Source organism: Sylvia atricapilla, chromosome 6 (genome assembly GCF_009819655.1).
Source record: "Sylvia atricapilla isolate bSylAtr1 chromosome 6, bSylAtr1.pri, whole genome shotgun sequence".
NCBI lineage: Eukaryota > Metazoa > Chordata > Aves > Passeriformes > Sylviidae > Sylvia > Sylvia atricapilla.
Genome location: NC_089145.1, coordinates 17,065,242 through 17,085,304, shown reverse-complemented (window position 1 = coordinate 17,085,304; position 20,063 = coordinate 17,065,242). Strand labels below are relative to the sequence as shown.

At 40.2% G+C, this 20,063-nt stretch overlaps 1 protein-coding gene and 1 long non-coding RNA gene across 6 annotated transcripts in view; one reads left to right on the top strand and one right to left on the bottom strand.

Moving 5' to 3' along the window:
- AP2A2 (adaptor related protein complex 2 subunit alpha 2) overlaps positions 1-11,912 on the top strand; it is a 43,106-nt gene extending 31,194 nt beyond the window's left edge. For 2 of the 5 annotated variants that reach the window (XM_066320971.1, XM_066320970.1), the window contains exons 11-23: positions 13-195; positions 528-625; positions 794-1,025; positions 1,823-1,990; positions 3,877-4,040; positions 5,778-5,855; positions 6,747-6,829; positions 7,591-7,680; positions 8,488-8,611; positions 9,356-9,472; positions 9,651-9,720; positions 10,871-11,005; positions 11,761-11,912. In XM_066320971.1, coding sequence (XP_066177068.1) covers positions 13-195; positions 528-625; positions 794-1,025; positions 1,823-1,990; positions 3,877-4,040; positions 5,778-5,855; positions 6,747-6,829; positions 7,591-7,680; positions 8,488-8,611; positions 9,356-9,472; positions 9,651-9,720; positions 10,871-11,005; positions 11,761-11,838 — 1,620 coding nt within the window. In that variant the 3' untranslated portion in view covers positions 11,839-11,912. The remainder of the gene's footprint in view (positions 1-12; positions 196-527; positions 626-793; positions 1,026-1,822; positions 1,991-3,876; positions 4,041-5,777; positions 5,856-6,746; positions 6,830-7,590; positions 7,681-8,487; positions 8,612-9,355; positions 9,473-9,650; positions 9,721-10,870; positions 11,006-11,760) is intronic. The other 3 variants (XM_066320968.1, XM_066320967.1, XM_066320969.1) reach the window with 2 other exon arrangements.
- Positions 11,913-14,819: 2,907 nt separating this feature from the next.
- LOC136362449 (uncharacterized) lies at positions 14,820-19,234 on the bottom strand. The gene is made up of 3 exons (XR_010743803.1): positions 18,890-19,234; positions 17,531-17,633; positions 14,820-15,913 (listed from the first exon to the last, which is right to left on the bottom strand). It is a non-coding gene; the product is annotated as an uncharacterized lncRNA (long non-coding RNA).
- Positions 19,235-20,063: the final 829 nt, after the last annotated feature.

Below are 20,063 nucleotides of genomic sequence, written 5' to 3'. Positions count from 1 at the left end.
TTGTGTGCCCAGGTTCTGAAGGTTGCAATTCTAGCTGAGAAGTATGCAGTGGATTACACCTGGTATGTGGATACAATCCTGAATCTGATTCGCATTGCTGGTGACTATGTCAGTGAAGAAGTGTGGTACCGAGTTATTCAGATCGTCATCAACAGGGATGATGTGCAAGGATATGCAGCAAAGACCGTCTTTGAGGTGAGAGTAACTCTTTTCAGCTCCCTTTCAAAATGAGCTAAGAATTGGGGAAGCACCACATGATGTAACAGGGGAAACTTAAGGAGCTCTGTCTGTCATCAAAAGTCCACAGTTCTGCTAGATGGGCCTAAGAGTGCTCTTAATCAAGTAATGCTCACATTAGAGTCTTCTGTGAAATCATACCACCCATCGTGTTTTTCTCCTAAGTGCTCTGTAGTGCGTAGATCCATGGTCTGCTCTTGCAGGAAAGCAGATGAGAAAAGAGGGAATGGAAATGACAGAAAAGATGTTTTTTCATACATTGCATATCAATGATTATTGCTGTGTTACAGGCCCTTCAAGCTCCAGCATGCCACGAGAATCTTGTAAAAGTAGGTGGCTACATCTTGGGAGAATTTGGAAATCTGATAGCAGGTGATCCAAGATCAAGGTAAAACACATTCTAAAATACGGAATTGAAGTAATAATGCTTTCTGTAAAGAACTTAATTCCTAGCTTTCCTGAAGGCTAGTTAACAAATCATTCAGCTCTTGCTAATAATACAGTAATGATTATCATACCTACAAAAACTGAACAATTTTTTTTTTCATCTTTTAAGTCCTCTCATCCAGTTCAACTTGCTACATTCCAAGTTTCATCTGTGTAGTGTTCCTACCCGAGCTCTGCTTCTGTCTACCTACATCAAGTTTGTGAACCTGTTTCCAGAAATCAAAACTACAATTCAAGATGTGCTGCGCAGTGACAGTCAGCTGAAGAATGCTGATGTTGAGTTGCAGCAGAGAGCTGTTGAGTATTTGAGGCTCAGTACTATTGCTAGTACTGATATATTGGTAGGTATAAATTTTTTTTATGCAGTACTCTGCTCTCAACAGGTTAATCTCAACTAAACCTTACCTGATTGCTCAGAAGTCTCAGTGCAGGATTAAGGATTACAATGTGGGTGCTGGTTCTTTTAGTCTCCTAATTCTGTTGCAGTCGTCTTTAATTTAGAGCTAAAATTCAAATTGTTATTGCTGTAGTGGGACATATGACCATCAAGACATGTTAATCTGGAGCAGAGAAGCCAGGGAGAGCTGGCACAATACAGGATCCTAGAGGATTTAGATGTCAGAAGGGGGGGCTTTTCTTCTGAGGACTTACTTTATGGTGGGCAGGAAAAGTGTAGTCTCTTGAAGTTGAGTGATTTTACTTGGTCCTCTCAGGTCTGAGCACAGCATTGCACATTTGGTTTTGATATCTAATAAAGGCTTAGATCTGAGTAGAAACTTGAATATTCTGTCTTTTAAGTCTAGGTCTGCCCAATTTAAGGATCCTTAGGTCTGCTATGATCTAATTATTTAAGTTTTGTTTTTAATTTAATAACATTGTTTCAGAGAAATTATATGCTCCTGTTTTTATAACCAAGTGCTTTGGAAGGACTTCAGAAAGCTTTAAAGATTTTTTTTCTTTTACAAAAGCAATCAATCCCTCACTACAATAAACTGCATATTAATTTTCTGTGTGGGTAACTACTTCTGCTTTTGCTTTATGCAACCTTTAAGGGTGTGTCTCTCAAAGACTCAGAAGCTGATTTGGCTTCTTCTCTGAAGTTTAACTTATACTTTTTCCTTTTTTTTTTAATGATAAGGCTACAGTGTTGGAAGAAATGCCTCCCTTTCCAGAGAGGGAATCTTCTATTTTGGCTAAACTGAAGAAGAAGAAAGGCCCAGGCACAGTTACTGACCTGGAAGAGATCAAAAAGGAGAGGAGCTCCGACATGAATGGAAGTGCTGAACCTGCCTCTGTCAGTGTTGTTGTGAGTTTAAAAGCTGTTATTTCATTAATTTAGATGTTGTGCAAGTGAGAAAATACTGGTTTCCTAAAGTAGCTTTTTGGGGATCTAAAACCTCCCATTTGAAACTTAAAGCTATGGGTGTTTGCTATAAAGCAGAAGATATACTGCTGCTTTCCCCTCACTGCATGCTTGGATGCAGTTTTCCTTTGGAAATCTTACGTAGTGGGGACAACCTGTCTGCAGCCTACAAAAATCCCTTTTACGTTGTTGTTTGAAAAATATTGCTGTTCACTTTCGATATGTGTATTCCCTTGTTGAAATTGCACTGAGGGTGAGATGATAAAATTAAGACATTTAAAAGGCGTTAGCTTGAATTTCAGAATATCAGCTGGTTTTTCTGCTTTGTCTGACATTATTTTGCATTTTGGTTTGGGTTATTGTTTTTCTTAAAAGTGGACAGCACTTAACCTTCAACAGGATGTCCTTAAATCAATACAAAGTTGTTACTTTTTATTTGACAGTAATATTTAAGTTCAGTTATGCTAGACAAGTCCACAGGTGTTTTTTCTTCTGAGCTGAAACTTCTCATTTTCTTGTCAGTTAAAGCTTCTAGGATCAACTTTCCCCATAATGTAATACTACTTTCTGGTTTAAATGCCTAGAATAGCTTGTGATTAGATTTAAGATGCTGTAGAAGATGACCTAGAGAAGGAAATACTGTAGCATGCTCCTTACACAGTTTGTTAAAGCATAATTTACTACTTAGTCACTGCAGTGTATAAGAGTAGCTACTCCAAGTGCAACAGTTTTGACTGGACTAAATTCTCTTTCCAGCAAAATTCTTCGAATGCCAAATTGAGGTGACTGGCAGTTAATACTGCATTATGAGCTTCACTTTATGGGTTGCAGCCATGTAAGAGACTGCACAGTGTTACTTTCACCAGTGGCTTTATCTGGTTTAGATTCCAGAAATGTTAGAAATTTGGGGTCCAACTTTTGTTTGTTTTTAGTATGTCCTAATGATTGGAGTCTCAAAGTCTTTTGCCAGGGAATTTTTCATTAAACTGTATGGAATATCTGATAACTTGGAGTTGGCTTACGAAAACAAGATGTCAGATAGATCCAAATGCATCTCATGACTCATCCTCAGGTCATCTGGCACAGTGGAAGCTGCTAATGTCTAATAACATGACCATTTTGATTAACAGTCTGTGCTTTGTTCTTGCATGTGACTTGGGCACATATATGCAGCCTCTGTTGCATGATTCTGTGTCCTGGCTGCTTGATTTGTTCTATTTGAGGAAAAAACAGTTTAAACATCTTGTCTCTTCCTCTAGCGTTTGCAGCTTGAACTGGCTACAGGCTCTGCTTTTTTTGCTGGTTGGGTTTACATTCTTTCTAAGATCTGCTGGGCTTCAGAAACCCAGGATTAAACTGATAGTCAATTTTAAAGATGCTGTGATGACCTGTGATTTAGGTTTGTGTAAAAGCCACTTGCTTTCTTGATGGATTCTTCATGAAAGAAAAGCAACATGTGAATTTTATTCCCTAGAGTACTTGCTTTTCCTTGAAACTGATGGGAAAAGAGAGGGGGGGTGAAAAACTGTCATCTTTGTCATCTTTCTTCTGCAGAACCAGATTTTAGATTAATTTTGGTTTTGTTTTTATTTAATGGTTAGATGGACATAACTCTCTTCAAAGGAAAAAAAAGAAAACCACATCTGTAAATGACCTTAAGTTGAAATTCAGCGTGGTAACAGCTGCATTTGTGAAGCCTTTTGCAGCCATTTAAACCTTGATTTGGGGTGGGGAGAGTCACTTTGCCATAGCTTAGTTGTCTATGCAAACGAGAGAGCTTTGTTGTAGTTTTGTTGCAGTGTAACACCGAAGTGTCTTGTCTTCCTTAGTCCACTCCTTCTCCATCGGCGGATCTGCTGGGTCTGGGTGCTGCCCCTGTCACCAATTCAGCTCCCCCACCTTCCTCTAGTGGTAGCCTGCTCGTGGATGTATTTTCAGATTCAGCTTCTGCAGTTGCACCTCTTGCTCCTGGTTCTGATGACAACTTTGCGAGGTAATTAAGTCACCCTGAAAGGAATTTGAAGGAGAATTTGTCTGTTAAAACAGGATTGAAGGAAAAACACACATAACTTTGGTTTTGTTCCAGCATATTGAGTGCATTCCGGGGTGGTAGTTTTGCAGCAAAAGAGGTGTTCTTGGACACTCTTCTGGATGTGCTGTCTCTTTATTGAATATCTCTTATAATGGAAAAACTAGGTTTGTAGTACTCAATCCGAGGATATTTGCCACATAGTATTGTTTGGTTTCCATGCTGGTTTTGCTTCTTTGTTAAATTAAGCTGCTTGTGCATCTCCATACATCTTGAAGTGAGGGTTATCTGTCCTGATATGAATACATTCCTTCTTATTTTCATTTCATAAAGCATTCTTGTCTCTCCACTTATGACACGCTGCTACTGGAACAGTGAGATGATTGTATTCAGAGATACTGCTTCCCAGATTTTAATGCTACACTTCAGTTGTTCTGCTACTGTCCGACAAGGGGGTGTGAAAAGGCGATAAAATACAAGTGGTTTTCTTTTTTTTTAAAGGGGATTTGGTACTACGATTATATTAGCAAGTGTAGTGTATAGGTACCATGTGTTGTTATCCCCATTAGCATTAAAAGCCCCTGTGGCTACTCTCAAATGGTATTCGGCTAAATTTTTGGGGAATGAATGGCATAAAATCACAGAATGTCTTTAAAATCAGTTGTCTTACTGGACAAGAACTTATTACTGTTGTCAGGGACCAAATTTTGAATGTTGGCACAACAAATTTTCAATCCACCTTAATATAAAAGACATAATTAGGGAAACTGATCTGCCTTGGATCATTGACACTTTCATCAACATTTTATACCAGGCAATGCATTGTTGCAGGTTTGCAGTGACTAATAGTTGATCCTGTGTTTCTCCTGGAAGGTCAGATGTGATACTTGATTGTACAACACAAAACCAGGACTTTGGGAAGCTACACAAGCTTGTTCATGCCCTTTTTTTTTTTTTTTTTTTTTTTTTTTTTTTTTAAATAAGAGTGTGAAAAAAGGAACCAATGCTAGTAGCTTCATAAGCAAATGTTACTTAAAAAGAGTTTTCTCTTTCTGCAGAAGAAAGTATAGCAATGCCCAACTCCTTGGTCTTGTAGATGATGAAATGCTTCTCTAATGATACTGAGAAGTTGCTTTTTACAGTTTCCTGCCTCTTTTTAGTGCTGTTGTCACTTTTGTTTCTAATCTGTTGCTTGGGTAAGTCATTCTCTGTGTGCCCGTGTACTCTTGCCTATGCTTAATACTTGTGTGTTTTTAGGAACTGATTGTGCACCTGTCATTAGAAGGGTTCCTAAGGTTGATGAGGCCTCTGCTTTTAAGCACATCTTTGTAGTAGTTAATATGCAGCTACCTTTTTGATTTTGAACTTAAACACTTTTGCTGTCACAGTTAAACACCTAAAAGGACTTGGTTCTGTAAGAGGTTTACATTTACTGAACACTTCAGCTGTCTTCGTGAAGGATTGCTGTTTTCTAACAGTCTGGGTGGGATGGGGGAGAGAAGTGGGGGAAAACATTGCCTAATGCCTAAAACCTTTCTAGGATACTGAGTTAGGGCAGCTAATCAATTTCTCGTGCATTAAGCTCAGCAGTGCCGTTTTTGAGGAAGGAGGTAAAAGAAGTAACTAAGCTCTAAGCTGTCTTTACTAACTCCTGCTGTCTCTGTCGCTACTGCCTTTCTTCCTTTGTGCTGCCTGAACTAGCCCTGACCTGGCTTCATCTGAGGTAGTTTCTGAGGAACCAGCTGATACTGTGCATGATGCTGATGAGCTTTTTCACAAGTAAGCAACACTAAAACCTTGCAAGGCTGGGCAATTTCCAGAATATAGTTATAAAGCAAAACTATATTGTTCATTAACTTAATACCAGCAAAACTAAAGAAACATGTATTGTCAGACTTGTGACTAGAACACCTGTGTGGATGCTGTAGATTTTGTGACAGGCTCAAAAATACACAGGTTAGAGTTGCCTTTCCAAGTTAGTGCTATCACACACTGCTCTAAAACAAGACAATGCCAGTTGTGTGTTAAGGTTTTGCAACTACTTGGAAATAAATAAAAACCAGAGTACTTGTCAAAAGTACTGATATTTGGGAGTGTTTTAAGTGCCCTATGTGCAAAAGGCAGATGTTTGCTGACCACCTGTTATACTTTTAAATGAAGGGTAATAGAAAGGACTGAGATCACTGGAGAATGGGCTTCCTCTCTCACAATGGAAAAAGTACATCTCTCAGTTGGCTTAGTGATACAGAAGTGATAAAACAAGGAGGTTTTTTTCTTTCAGGTTTAAACAGTCAAAGCTTCAAACTTTTCAATTCTGCACCAACCTAATGAGTTACAGAAGTTCTCAAGACTAATAAGAAAAGTCCTAATCTGTTGCCTGATCCTTTATTAGACAGTGTGTGTGTATATAGCATATTGTGGTTTCCTTCATAGTTTCTCAGACATCCTATCAAATAAAAACATCAGTTCTTTTAGTGTCCTACAAGTGGTGGTTCTGGTTGTAAAATTGTCTTTTCTAACTCTGCAGTTTTCTGCAAAAGCCTCTCTCACAGATTGATGCATTCTAGGTTAACCGCAATCTTCATCCTCTGTGTAAACCCTGAGTTTTGTGGTTCTGAATATTGTTTAATGTGGCTCAATTTAAAACACGTTTTCCCTCTCTTCCCCTAGGTTTGTGTGTAAAAATAATGGAGTGTTATTTGAAAATCAGTTGCTACAAATTGGCTTGAAGTCTGAATTTCGACAGAACCTGGGTAAGATCTGTTGTGCCGTGGTTGGCTGTCTGCATTATCAATCACAGTGCCAGCATGATGTTCCAGATAGGACTCACTTTGCAGCTTCTGAAGAGGGAAATATCATTACAAGCCTAAGCTGTTTTACAGCTTCCATTGTTGTGCATCCCTGGCTTTTGTGTGGGTTCTTGTTTCCTTAAATTTTCTGATTGTTTTGGTAGTTGATAAAACTACCAAAGAAAACAAGAGTGTTAAGCTCCAGCACCCCAGCTCTTGCTGTGTGGTTGTATGGCCGGTGTAGCCAGGTTTATATAGGACCATTTTTCTCAAAATATGTATCTTGCAGTATAGCTTGCTGTAATGATATGAGACACAATGCACTTCAGATCAGATTGAATGCACAAGATACTGGAACCATCTAGAAAAGAGATGGGATTTGAACACAGGCATTAGAATTACTCACTTTGCCATTTCTGTAAAGCTCTTGGTGGCATAGTAGCATTTTAACAAAATTCTCCAGCAATTGAAAGACTTCCAGTGATGATTTTAACTGTCTGTGTGACAGCTGCTGTAGGAGAGATCTAATGGCTTGGTTAAATCACTGCATTTTGAATGTGAATGTCTAGGTAAGATAAACGATATAAAACTGTATTTTTTTTTCCTAAAAGAGGTTTTAAAGAAAGGTAGAAAGATAATGTGTTAGGGAATTGAAGCACAAGTAGTTCAGTGTTTTTGATTACACGATCTAAAATTTCTGATGTCTTGTTTTTTTATCTTTCCAGGACGTATGTTCATATTCTATGGTAATAAGACATCAACACAGTTCTTGAATTTCACTCCAACAGTAATCTGCTCAGATGACCTTCAGTCCAATATCCTTAAATGTAGTAGCATGTGTCTGTTCTTATTAGGTTTTTGTGGTTTATTGCTGCACAATATAATACATCTGTTGGATCAAGGCACAGCGTCCTTGAACGTGAAGAAATGAGAAGCTTGCTGATAGCTCTCTAAAGTTCTTGTAAAAAGAACAAGTCTTGAGTAGATGAAAGATTCTTTCCTTAAAGCCTCAGTTATAAACATGAATTTTACTTCTGAAATAACAAGAAATTAGGCTGAATAAATACCTACTGGAAATGTAGCTTTTGCTACTGACATGAAGTAGCAGAGGTAGAAATGTGTCCTTCAAGTACTGCATTAGCAGGTAACCTGAAACTTGACATGGAGAGGGAATACACGTGTGCCGAGATGATGGTACTTTAAAATAAGCTATTAATTCATGGCTGGTACTTAATCTTTGGTATTGCAAATTTAGGATTTCTGGGAGATCAGTCAGGCTTGTTTGACTCAAGGCATCTCTGTCATGTTCAAAGTAGTCCTGTGGCTTTTATTGTGAAGGTTCTGTGCCTTCACACATTTTTAAGGGCATCTTTAAGAATATCCAGTTAACTGAGAATTTTCATTTATTGCTTGTAGATGTGTCAATATGAAAAAAACACAATAAACAAAAATAACCCCCCACAAACTCTTTTCTTGTACAAAAACTGAGCTTTAGATGTTCAGCAGTACATAGAGAATGAGTGAAAATGTATGGATGCTAATTTCTCATAGAGCTTATTTTGGAAGATTTGCATTTCTTAAGTTATCAGTTCATTGATCTGTTTCCTTAACTACTTTTCGACGCCTGAATCTTCAGACAAAACCTGTTGACCCCACAGTGGATGGAGGTGCACAGGTGCAGCAGGTTGTGAACATTGAATGTGTGTCAGACTTCATGGAAGCTCCAATCCTGAACATTCAGTTCAGGTAAAACAAAGGATTCAAATGTTAGTGAATTCATTTGAGGAAAGATGTTAAATTTGCCATGGCCCCGTGACTGAAATGCGAAATGTGGACATACAAAGCTCTCTTGAAAATTTGATATAATGAAGCTTTAAGGTGCTAGGGAGAATCCACTTGGAACAATGTGGTTTAAAACCCCAGCCAAACCAAACAGTCAAGAAGCAGCCACTGATAAAATGTCTCCATGACTTCTGTCTCTGCTATCTATATAAAACAGCAGTCTTCCTGTTTGCTTAAGAAATCTTGACAGGAATATACGCAGTAACTTCTCCCTTCTGGGATCCAAGAACATTTCTGCAAATAACTTGACCTGGAAGTGTATGCAGCCAGAAATAGAATCTTGTTCTGTCCACTCAACATCAGCTCAGCTTTATAAAATCCTGAGTTTTGGGCTACATGCTGTCATTCTAGTCTAAACTGGTTTTTATTGGTATGTTTTCACGGGGATATATTTTCACCCTTAGGGTACTATCTAGAAGGATAAACTGATGCTAAGACTGAGAGAACCATATCAGCAGTTCTGCCAATTTATGTGCCATCTAAGCAGGGGAAATAAATTTATTTAACAGTGGATTGAAACTGTATTAGAAATGTCATGTGCAGTTGATGGATTTTAATCATAAACAGTTCCTTAGTTGCTTGGCTGATTTCTGCTGAGGCACTGCTGAGGCTGCCACATGCACTGTGGTTTTTCTGTTCCATCTGCAGGTACGGCGGAACATTTCAAAACCTTTCAGTAAAATTACCCATCACTCTGAATAAATTTTTCCAGCCAACAGAGATGTCGTCTCAAGACTTTTTTCAGCGTTGGAAGCAACTGAGCAAGTAAGACTTCGTACTTGGGCCTCTTGTGGTGGGCAAGGGAAGAGAAAGGTATATTGTGAATGTAGCTGGTGCAGTGCCTCATGCCATACTCAGTCCTGTAAGCCATGAGTTGTCCCAGTGGAATTAATTGCTACTGGAAATGCTGTTCATAATGTATTTGTCTTGCCTTGTGTTGCAGTCCAAAACAGGAAGTACAGAATATCTTTAAAGCAAAGCACCCAATGGATGCAGAGATCACAAAAGCAAAGGTGGGTGATGGTGTGATATTTCAAATTCGTAGCATACAGGGCAGTGGCAGGTCATGTTCTAACCTCAGCTGGCAACTAAGCACCACACATTCATTCGTTCACTCTCCCCCAGAGGGGTGGGACAGAGAATAAGAAGGGTAAAAGTGAGAAAATGTGTGGGTTGAGGTAAAGAAAAAGCCATGCACACAAGCAAAGTGAAGAATTAAATCAGTGCTTCCTGTTGGCAGGCAGGTGTTTGGCCATTCCCAGGGCAGCAGGGCTCCATCAGGTGTAACAGTTACTTGAGAAGGCAAAACATCACTGTGAACATCCTCCCATTCTTTCTTTTCCCGGCCTTATATGCTGAGCCAGGACATTACAGTATGGGATATCCCACTGTTCAGTTGACCTGGCCTGTGTCCTATCCCAGCTCCTTGTGCATCCCCAGCTTCCTCACTGATGGGGTGAGGAGCAGAAAAGACCTTGGCTCTGTGTAACCCCTACTCAGTGATAACTAAAACATCCCTGTGTTATCAACTGTTTTGAGCACAGATCCTAAATACAGCCCCATACCAGCTGCTAAGAAGAAAATTAACTCTATCCCAGCCCAAATTACCACGTGGTATAAGCAAACTTTGTGCATTTTTGTTTTTATGGCAGTTGGATCATCCAGTGAAAGTGTGACTCCATGTTTCCATGCTGTGTGATAGGGTGTGGCAGTGCTGAGTGGAATGGACAATTTCTAGCTGTGCCTTGAATTAGATGCAGTCTTCAGTAGCAGTTGGAGACTTGAGGCTGTTGAGGGAAGCACCAATTCACTGCTTAAAACTGAATTGGAAGATAGTTCAAGCGTTAATTTATACTTGGGGTACTTTTCCTTAGAAAAGGAAAGTGACTTTTTGGCTGACTTAGACAAAACAGAAGTGACTGTATAATACAGGAGTGGCTGTATCAAAACCAGGGCAGACTGATGTTAAATCTTCACTTGCTTCTCCGTTGCTTTTGAAAAGGGCCTTGTTTGCACAACAGCTCACTTATCAGCGTCAGCCTTCAAAATTTTGTACTAATGACTTTGTCCTGCTTGTTTTGCTGTTTGATAGTGACTGTTTGGGTATACTTGGTATTTGTGTTCTCCTCTCCCCACACTAAATCTTCTGGGTTTCTTTCACAGATAATTGGATTTGGATCAGCCCTGCTTGAGGAGGTAGATCCCAATCCTGCTAACTTTGTTGGTGCTGGTATCATACACACAAAAACCACTCAGATTGGATGCTTGCTGCGCCTTGAACCCAACCTCCAGGCACAGGTATCTGTGTAACTATCTCCAGCTTAGATACAAGTTCTCATTTGAACTAAATATCTCTGTGTATCGGAAGCCCCTTAAGATATTTAAAAGTCACTATTGCAATAGCTGCTTATGACTGCAGACTCCAACAAGAAATTAAATTGTAGCAGCTGTCCCTGGCCCTCCTGGGTAAGCTGCTTCTTCAGAGCAATTCTCTTTCCTCTTGAAGAGATCCTTGTAATATTCCAGACTGTCTTGTGCACATTGGGCCAGGTTAAGCATGCTTCTTTCCCTTGTTTTAAATTAGTAAAAGACTAACTGGCCAAAGAGAAAGCATAAGCAAGTGAGTACAACATTAAGAGTATTTTTACTAAAGCTTTTTTGACAGAGATGTTATCAAAATTACCTAAGGATTAAAAATAAGGTTTGGGTTGGTTGTGTCTTCTGTTCCCTAAAGAAGTGGTTGTACAGGGTCTTAAGACTTCTCCACAGCATTTGCTCCTCTTTAACAGATGTTCAGGACAACACCTTTCTGTTAAAGCCAAAAAGTATTTGACTAACAGTAATTCCCATTAAGGATTTGAAGATAGGGTTGGTTCAGCCAGTGGTTTGAAAAAGCTGTGTTGCTCAGTGGCTCACTGCCTCTGAGTGTTTTGTGATCTTTTTCCTACCAAAGCTTGCAAAGCAAGTAAGAGGTAACTGTTAGTGTTCACTGTTGACTGTGCATTCCTTTAATGCCAGACTGTTTAAAAATGTTATTTTATGTTCTTTTTCAGATGTATAGGCTCACACTACGAACAAGTAAAGAAGCTGTATCTCAGAGATTATGTGAATTGCTGTCAGAACAGTTTTAATATTAACCATGTCAGTTTTGGTTTTTCCACTTATATCACTGTCATCATACTGCAAATAAATGTCTTGTACATCACTGTCTGAGTACTGCAATGTTAACCAATACCAGCTCCCTGCCTTAATAGGACTTGACCCTTGTTTGAAATTAAGACTGTAAAATGTACAGTACAGGGAAGTGACTTTTTCCATTAAAATGGCTTTTAGTGTGTTCCACAAAGGGTGGGAGGGCTGCATTTTGCTTTTTTTTTTTTTTTGGCAGAGGTCAGGCTTTTAAACTTGTTGAAGGGAAATTGTTTTTTGTTGTGGCAATCCAGGATTTCAGCTGAAAACAGCTCAAAAACCTTCTGCTTCAGTACCTTTAAGAGATACTTCCTCTGCTCTGAGCCGAAAGAAACCAGTGTACTGCTGCTCAGGAAGGTTAACTCCCATGTTAATGTAGAGTCAAAACTTGGTAAAGTTGAACATTGCCACAAGTTGTCTACTGGATGGAAGGGCAGATGTGAAGATGTGTTTGAATTTGATTGAAGTGAACATTTATGTTGTGTCGCCAATCTTTGTATTTGAAAAATGCCACAGGACCAGAGTCTTAAGAGTATTACTCTTGTAATATTTTACATCTTAATGTTTTCTGATCTTTGGATTGAACACAAAAGCTATTCTTAACCCTTCTGCTTATCTCCATTAATGAGGTGAGCTTCTCTGATAGGGGGTGAATGAGTATATACTTGTTTGTTGTTTCTCAGTGAAGTTAAATATTCTGTTCTATGTTTTTTCTGTTTGCCATTAGACTTCACAAATCAGAGTCCTAATGATGTGATACAATTAACTGCAGAAACTAGTATTGTATAAAAGAAGTGGGAAGGAATGGGCCCTGGAAGGGCTGTAAGGCATGCTCTCTTAGGTGAAAATGTAATTTTAATCAGTATCTTTTCCCCAGTGTATATTAATGCTCAGACTCAAGAGGTTGAATAACTGATATCTAAGCAGTTTCCTTCCTGTAAGTGGTAAAAATGTCCAGCATGGTGTAGAAAAGTGTTGAAACTGAAAGTAGAAGACCCAAAAATGTTCAGCTCTTCCAGTGGTTTCTACAGCCAAAGTCTTTGTACCTTGTTTCACATCAAACTTTTTGCAGCCTGTCTGCAGAGGTGAGTGGACAGAAATTTTGGCTCATGCTCCTCAAGCCTTAAGGTGAAACAGAGGCTGCTGACCCAAAGCAGGTGAGGTGACCCAGTAGAAACCCTGGGCCGGTGGCAGCAAGAGCTACAGAGCATGGTGAACAAAATCAGCTCCTGCTGACAGAGAAGGGAACCCTCAGGTCAGGATTTCCTCATGGTCATTGAAAGGAAGCCTGGGATTGCTGTGTCACAACACACACAGACAAGTGTGCCCAGGGAATGGAGGTGTTGAGTCATGGTGGTGACACTGAAAATACGTTTAAATGAGGCTGCTGTCATGCTGCCCAGTGCTCAGCAGGGGACAGGATTCTCCATGATTGAGTGTGCCTTGCTTTTTGTCTTCAGTGCTTTGAGTTTAAATGATGGAACTGGGAGATTATCACTTGGGTTGGCTAAAGGCTCCTGACGGTACTTGAGCAAAAGTGAAAAATGAGGAACAAAGGTTTGGCTGTGATGTGTGGATTTTGGGGGATATGTTTTGTTATTCCTGAAATGGCTGGTAACTATGGATATTAAGGCTGAAAACTGGGCTAAAGGCCTGGTCTTTCTGCAAAAGTTCTCTTGAACAATTGGCCCCTTTAAGGCCTTTCACATTCTTCTTACTTAGGACTCTTTCAGTGACAACATTTATGATTAAAATCTTGGTGAGTGGTTCCTGCAGTCAGGTTGGGCAGTTGGCAAATACTGATGGAATACCTTTTGTTTTGGCCTCTCGATGTTGTGTGTCTCATTATTAGTCCTGTTATGTTAACCATGCTCTTGGCTGCTCTGTTAAAATCTGATGTACTGAACTAAAGGGAGTCTTAGCAAAGACAGAGGAGGAGGTTCTCTTTTGTATTTTCCAAATCCTGTTGTATATCTGTCCCCCTGAAAAATGTTCTGTGCCCTCATTAAAGGACACCTTGAGACACTGCACTATTTTATTTCACTTTGCTTTGGTTCAAGCTGTGCTAAAATGTGCATTAAAATATGGGAAGGAGGGGGGGTAAGGGAAAGTGTCTTTTCAGTGGTGACTGTGTTAAGCTTATGACTGTTCACTCCTTGTATTAAATGTCAGCTCAATGAAGCCATGAGCAGAAAAGTGAACAAATTAAAGACAAATACTTGATTTTTTTTTTTTTTGTGAATGATGGTTAACTTACCAGTGATGTATCCTGTCAAGCAGACAAAGTAATTTCTGCAGTAAACAGTGTTATTGTTTTTAAGTGCAGTATTTTCAGGCATTGACATGTGAAAATAACTGAATAGCAAAACAGGTAGCATATGTTCATTCTTGACCTACACTCCAGTATGTAACATTTATGGTGATTGTCTTATTTGTATAAAACAAAGTTCTGTCAAATTAAGTGGAGAATTTTCATATAGAAGACTATATATTAGACTATATTCATCAGAAGAACATATTAAGATTAAATAAATGATTAGAACAGTGATGAAACTCTCCTTTTTTTGTCTGGGGGCTGAAGGTGTAAAAAATATTCTCATGGAATGGTTGTTGTGGAACACAATTGGTGTGATTCTTTTATGAGAAGTACTGGTGGGTTAGTTCACTGGAATCTACACATTTCTGCTTCCCCAGTGAGCAAGTTTGATTTTCTTGTTGTTTGCTTACAGGTTATAAATACTGTATTTTTAAAAAGCCCCAGATGTAAAATCTTTCTCCCTAAAGTGTTTAACAACAGCAAGTACATGAGCAGTACTTGCTGCAGTGAACTGCTCTAATAGTGGGATAGGGTTGAGGCTAAGCAGCACACACCTGTATTGCCTGCAGGGTTGATGGCACTGTAGAAGACAAGTAATCTAAACTGCTAAATAACCTCATTTAAGCTTTAAATGTGTGCTTCAGATTCTGCACTTGCTAAAAGGGAAAAAAGGGCACTGAACTTCTGAGCAAACATGCAGCTTTTTCTTAAATGACTGGCAAACAAAGATTTTCTAGAGTGGCAGCAAGTACAAATCGTTTGTGAGTGAACCACTTGTATCCTGTTAGATGCCTGTTAGCTTTGATCGCTTGCAGAGAAATGCCCTCAGCTTCCTGCTTTATCCCAAAGCTGCTCCATGTGTGTTAGTTGTGTTTCTAGAAATGTCCCACCACACTTAGGATGCTTGTGGAAACTTCCCCATTCACTTTTGGGTCATGTAGCACCTTGCTTTGCAACCCTGTCATCTGTGGATGGTGAGATGAGCACATGTGCTGTGTCCACCTTCCAAGGCAAGGAACAGGTCACTTCCCTTCTCCCACTGAAGTAATGGGCTCTTCCACAGGTCCAAGTTGATTGTAGTGAACCTAATAGACTGTTTTTCAGTTAAAATAATTGGTCAAATAAGGAAAAAGAAGTTAACAACTTCAGTTCCTTCTACTTTATTTGAACATTGAATTTTTGTTACTGCCCAGTTTGTGGGCCAGGTTTTAGCCTCTGGTTAAATAAATCACCCTCAGCAAGGCGAAACAGTTTCTTGTCCCTCTCCTGATTCCCCCCCCCCCCCCGAGCCTGTTCTTTATTTCTGTGCCTGTTCATTCTTTCCTCTGCACCCCACCCTGCTCCTGATGAGGAATAATTTCTCTGGTAACTCCACTGGTAGTCCAGGCTGCTCCTCAGGCAGCCTGACAGCAAGGCTGTCCTGTGTAATCAGTACAAGAGAACCCAGCAATGAGCTGTGGAAGGATTAACTTGTGATCAGGGTTTAATGACAAATAACGGTATCTGCAGCCACCAGGTCTGGCTAGTGTGTGCAACTGTCAAAGTTACACACACAGCCACTGAATGCAATTATTTCTGTGGTCAGCCTTCTTCCAGGGTTATCTGGGTCTTGGCATGGTAGTTGGAATTGCTTCTTAAGAAGTTCAAGTGGCCTACAGCAGCCACATGCTGTGGTGACTGTCATCTTCTCAACATCCAGCCTGTGTGGAAGGGAGGGAGAATCAGTTGGCATTTGTTTACAGCATTTTAGGCTCACAGCCTTTCAAGTATATGAACTTCTTTCTTTCCTGTGGTGAGAGGTTTAGAGGAAAGAACAGCCCTCAGCTGAATGGTTCTGTCAACTGCAGAACTTAAACAATGTGGGAAATTACTCCATTTTAAGTTCTCATGATGCAGAAACTGGTATACTGACCGCTGCCTTCCATTTTAGAACAGGATGGACTTGATAATCCTTGTGGGTCCAGCTCAGGATAGTCTGTAATTCATTATCTGTTAGGCCTCAGACTTCACTGGAAAACTAAATAGATTTCCCTGCTCTCTTTTTGGCCTTCTGAGGGATTAAATTTGTTAAATCTGCACACTGGACTATTTAGAGTTTACAAAAAGCCTCTTCTACAGATGCTGAGTCGCGTATTCCTTTTGCAGTCCACAGAGGAAGGAAAACCCCTTTCTCTCTCTGAACAGTTAGTGCTGGAATCTGAGGTGTTGGCTGTATGATGCCAGTTCTGGGTGTGAGGTCAGCCTAACAAGGCACTGCAGCTCTTAGGCTGTTGATTCCTGACTGTGTTCAGCCTCCTGCTGGCCTTGGTTCTGCCTTTGTCTTTGTCAGTGGGAAACTCTATTGGTAACAGGCCAGAACTCAGGTATGGGAAAAAGTTAAGGAAAAAAATGTTTTTTGGAAAAACCTCTTTTGAAGCAGAGGAAAGTCTTCTTGGTTTCAGTTAAAACTGGGTTTTAACCACAACTTGCTTAGCAGCTGAGACAAAACTCTAAAAGTCTTCCTCCAGGTTTCACAGGCCTTTTGTCAACTCTCAGGATACAAGGTCAGTCATTGAGTTTTCAAAATGCTGGGTAACACTTGAATGTGCTTTGAAGGGGCCAAGTTTTAGCATCAGGATTAATTTAAATTAGTTCCTGCAAAAGCAAAACCCTTCATTGCTTTCCATTCTTGAACACTGGCTTGAATATTGGCTCGGATTGTTTGGAACATAACTTTATTTTTCCCCCCAATAACTGAACTCTAGTACTGCTGCACTGTTTACTTGTATTGAAGCCTTGATTTCCTGCCAAATTCTCCTAATGGACAGCAGAACTCCACAGGCTCAGACAGTACCCTTGTAATTACAAAATATACCCAAGTTACACTATTAGGAGCATGTTATGAGACAACTGAAGTGACATTACTTACCTTAGGTGAAATTTCTTATTCTGTCTTAGCTATTTAAAATAGGTATTTGTAGTATAAACCACTTTTTTAGTCTTTAAAAAGCAAACAAACAAAACCAAAACCCCAACCATGAAAAAACAAAAAAGCCCTCCAAACCTGCAGCATTGATGTCTGGCTTTTTTTTAGGAAAAAAACCAACAAAAACTTCAATGAGGTGACCATCCTTGATTAGATGAAAACCCCTGTGCAATAAATGATCTTAGTGTTGCTATTAACTGGTTTATACAGCAACATTATATATTGCTGGGTGGATTCCAACCTCATTTTCCTCTCTGAATTATAAAGGCACAGTAGTTCAAAAATTTCCCTGGTTCCAGCTGACCAAATAAGGAAAACAACTTTAGTTCTGTACAGCCCCAGTTATCCTTACTTTGTTGAAGATGGACATGATCCTTCACATCGGCTCAAAGTGACATTTGTGGAACAGCCTTTGTAAGTTATTTCTTCTTCATATTCAACTTCTCTACAATGCTCTGTCAAATGTGAAAAGAAAAAATTTGTGCTCAAATTCATCTTGGTCGTCTTCAGTGACCTTTCTTAGATGCCAAAAACCTCCATATTTGGTTTCATGGAAAACCATTCTTACTGCATGAGATAATTAACAAGTCACAAGTGAGTTACACCGCAAGAGAAGGTTTTAAACTGGGCACTAAGGCTGCAGGAGAGGCTTACCCTGGGGGACAACAAAAGAGAACAATAAAGTTATTTTTTAAGAAAACAGAAGTTGTTGGAATTAAAATTAGCAAAAAAACCTGTTTAGAATATAGAACACATTCAGTCCAGCATGGACAAACTGCTGCAAACACAAAGATGCAAAGAGAACAACCACTTGGCTCATTCTGGTAGAATTATTTCTCTTTCACAGACTTTACTTATTTGAAAATGGCTTAATTTACGCATTTTAAGGATATATTTATAGGTAGCCAGAAGTTCACAACTTGTCTTACAAGGGAGAATGTTTAATGCTACATGTTAGGTAACAGTTTTATGTATCAGTGTTATGTTTTCTCCTGCCTTGAAGCACCACACTAAGCACTGTATGAAGCAGAGAGCTGGCTGAAAACACAGGATTTCCAAAGAGTTCAAAGAGAGTGTTTGAAGTTTATAGTAGGGAGAACAAAGATGTTGGAAACAATGAAGGCAATTCATACACTGCTCACACCTGATCCTGCACAATGATCTTTTAAGCACCGTCAGGTTCCCTGCTGAGAGCAAGGTTATAGATTATTGAACATTATTGCAGGGAAGACTCAGTTAATGCTGTAGTATGACTTTGGGATTTTCTTACTGGAAAACAAGACAGCTCCTACCTGGGCAGTAGCCTAAGGTGCTGTATCTACATGCCCAAGTGTGCAGAATATGTGAGAGCTAACAGGAAAGGTGCAGGCTAATGAGGGGATAACCTGGTCCTCTAAGAGGTTTCTTACACTGCTTTTTAAGATGACAGAACAAAGATTCTGTGGCTCTCCTGAAGTGCATCCTGTCAGACTCTTAATCACACATCTTAATGTTTAAAATACTGAGTAGCAGGGAACCTGTATGAAACCTAAGATGCCAGACAATAACTTTACAAAAAAATAACTGCAGAAAGGGCAAAAAGAAAAGATGGAGCCAATGGGTACAAACAGGATCCTAGCCCAAGGATACATGAAGAAAGTTCATATACTCATTAAAAAAAAGGCATTAAAAGCAAATCCACGATAAAGAAAATGAAGTGGAGGTACATTACCGTGTGGCATTGTTGATGGCACAACAGAGGACAGTGATGTTGAAAGTCCAGAGGTGAGAGGAGATGATGATGTCGTGCGGGCAGTGGTCAGTGTTGTTGTTTGCAGGGAACTCCTTTCAGCCGACTCCGTAGAAGCCGTAGTGATAACATAGGGAGCAAAGGTAATAGTTGTGGATAAAACAGTTGGGATCAATGCTGGCCTGGACTGAGGAGAGATACTGGTAGGGACAGCTAATGAAGATGTTTTGCCATATGGAGTGGTTGTGGTGTTTTGGAAATAAGATGTATAATGTGTAGTGCTCTCAGTAGACCTAACTGTGGAGGTAGTCAGGGATGTAGGCACAGACATTGTGCTGACAGTTGGGGCCAAAGCAGAAGAGAATGGAGACGTGACAGTGGGTGGCAGCCGGGTGCTGAGCGGGCTGCTGGGGGCAGGCAGAGAGCTGGGATTTGGAGAAGTTTCCAGAGGCACTTCTGTGGAGACAGAGGTCTTGGAGGTGCTGCTGATCGAGGTGGTAGCCGTGGTCTTGTGAGTGGTCTCCGCTGGCACAATGTGTGGCACAGTTGACTTCTCATGGGTGAAGGCTGTCAGGAGGAAGGCACAGGTAAAACTGAGGATGCCCATCTGGCCACTTCTTCACTGTTCTTATTCAGACATGGGGAAAGAATCAGAAAAGCCAAAGCAGAACACCCACACATGTCCAGAGAGAGAGAGTTTTCAGAAGTGAATAAACTAAAAACCAAATGAAGATCAACCTATGAGGTGCAAAGGCAGCCACTCACCACATCCCACAAATCACCAATACCCAGCCAGTCTCCAATCAATGGCATTGGCACTAACAGCCCCACTCTCCCACTGTACAGGTCAGCATGAATCATCATGCTGATGATCACATCTGGAATGCAGTGTTTCCTTGGCCACTGGCTTTAGGCCAGCTATGCAGGCTGTGTCCCTGATAGACAACATGACCACCCAAGGCCAGCTCCCTGGCTGGCAAAATGACAAACAGAGGAGGTCCAGGCATTCAGACGGCAATACTGAGCAATCGCCAAAGCACTTGTGTGCCATCAACACTGGCTGGGACTCACATCTAAAACAACCAGGAAAACTGCTGGGAAAAATAATTAGCTCTGTCCCAAGCAGAGCCAGTGCAAAGGCGAGGACATCACTACG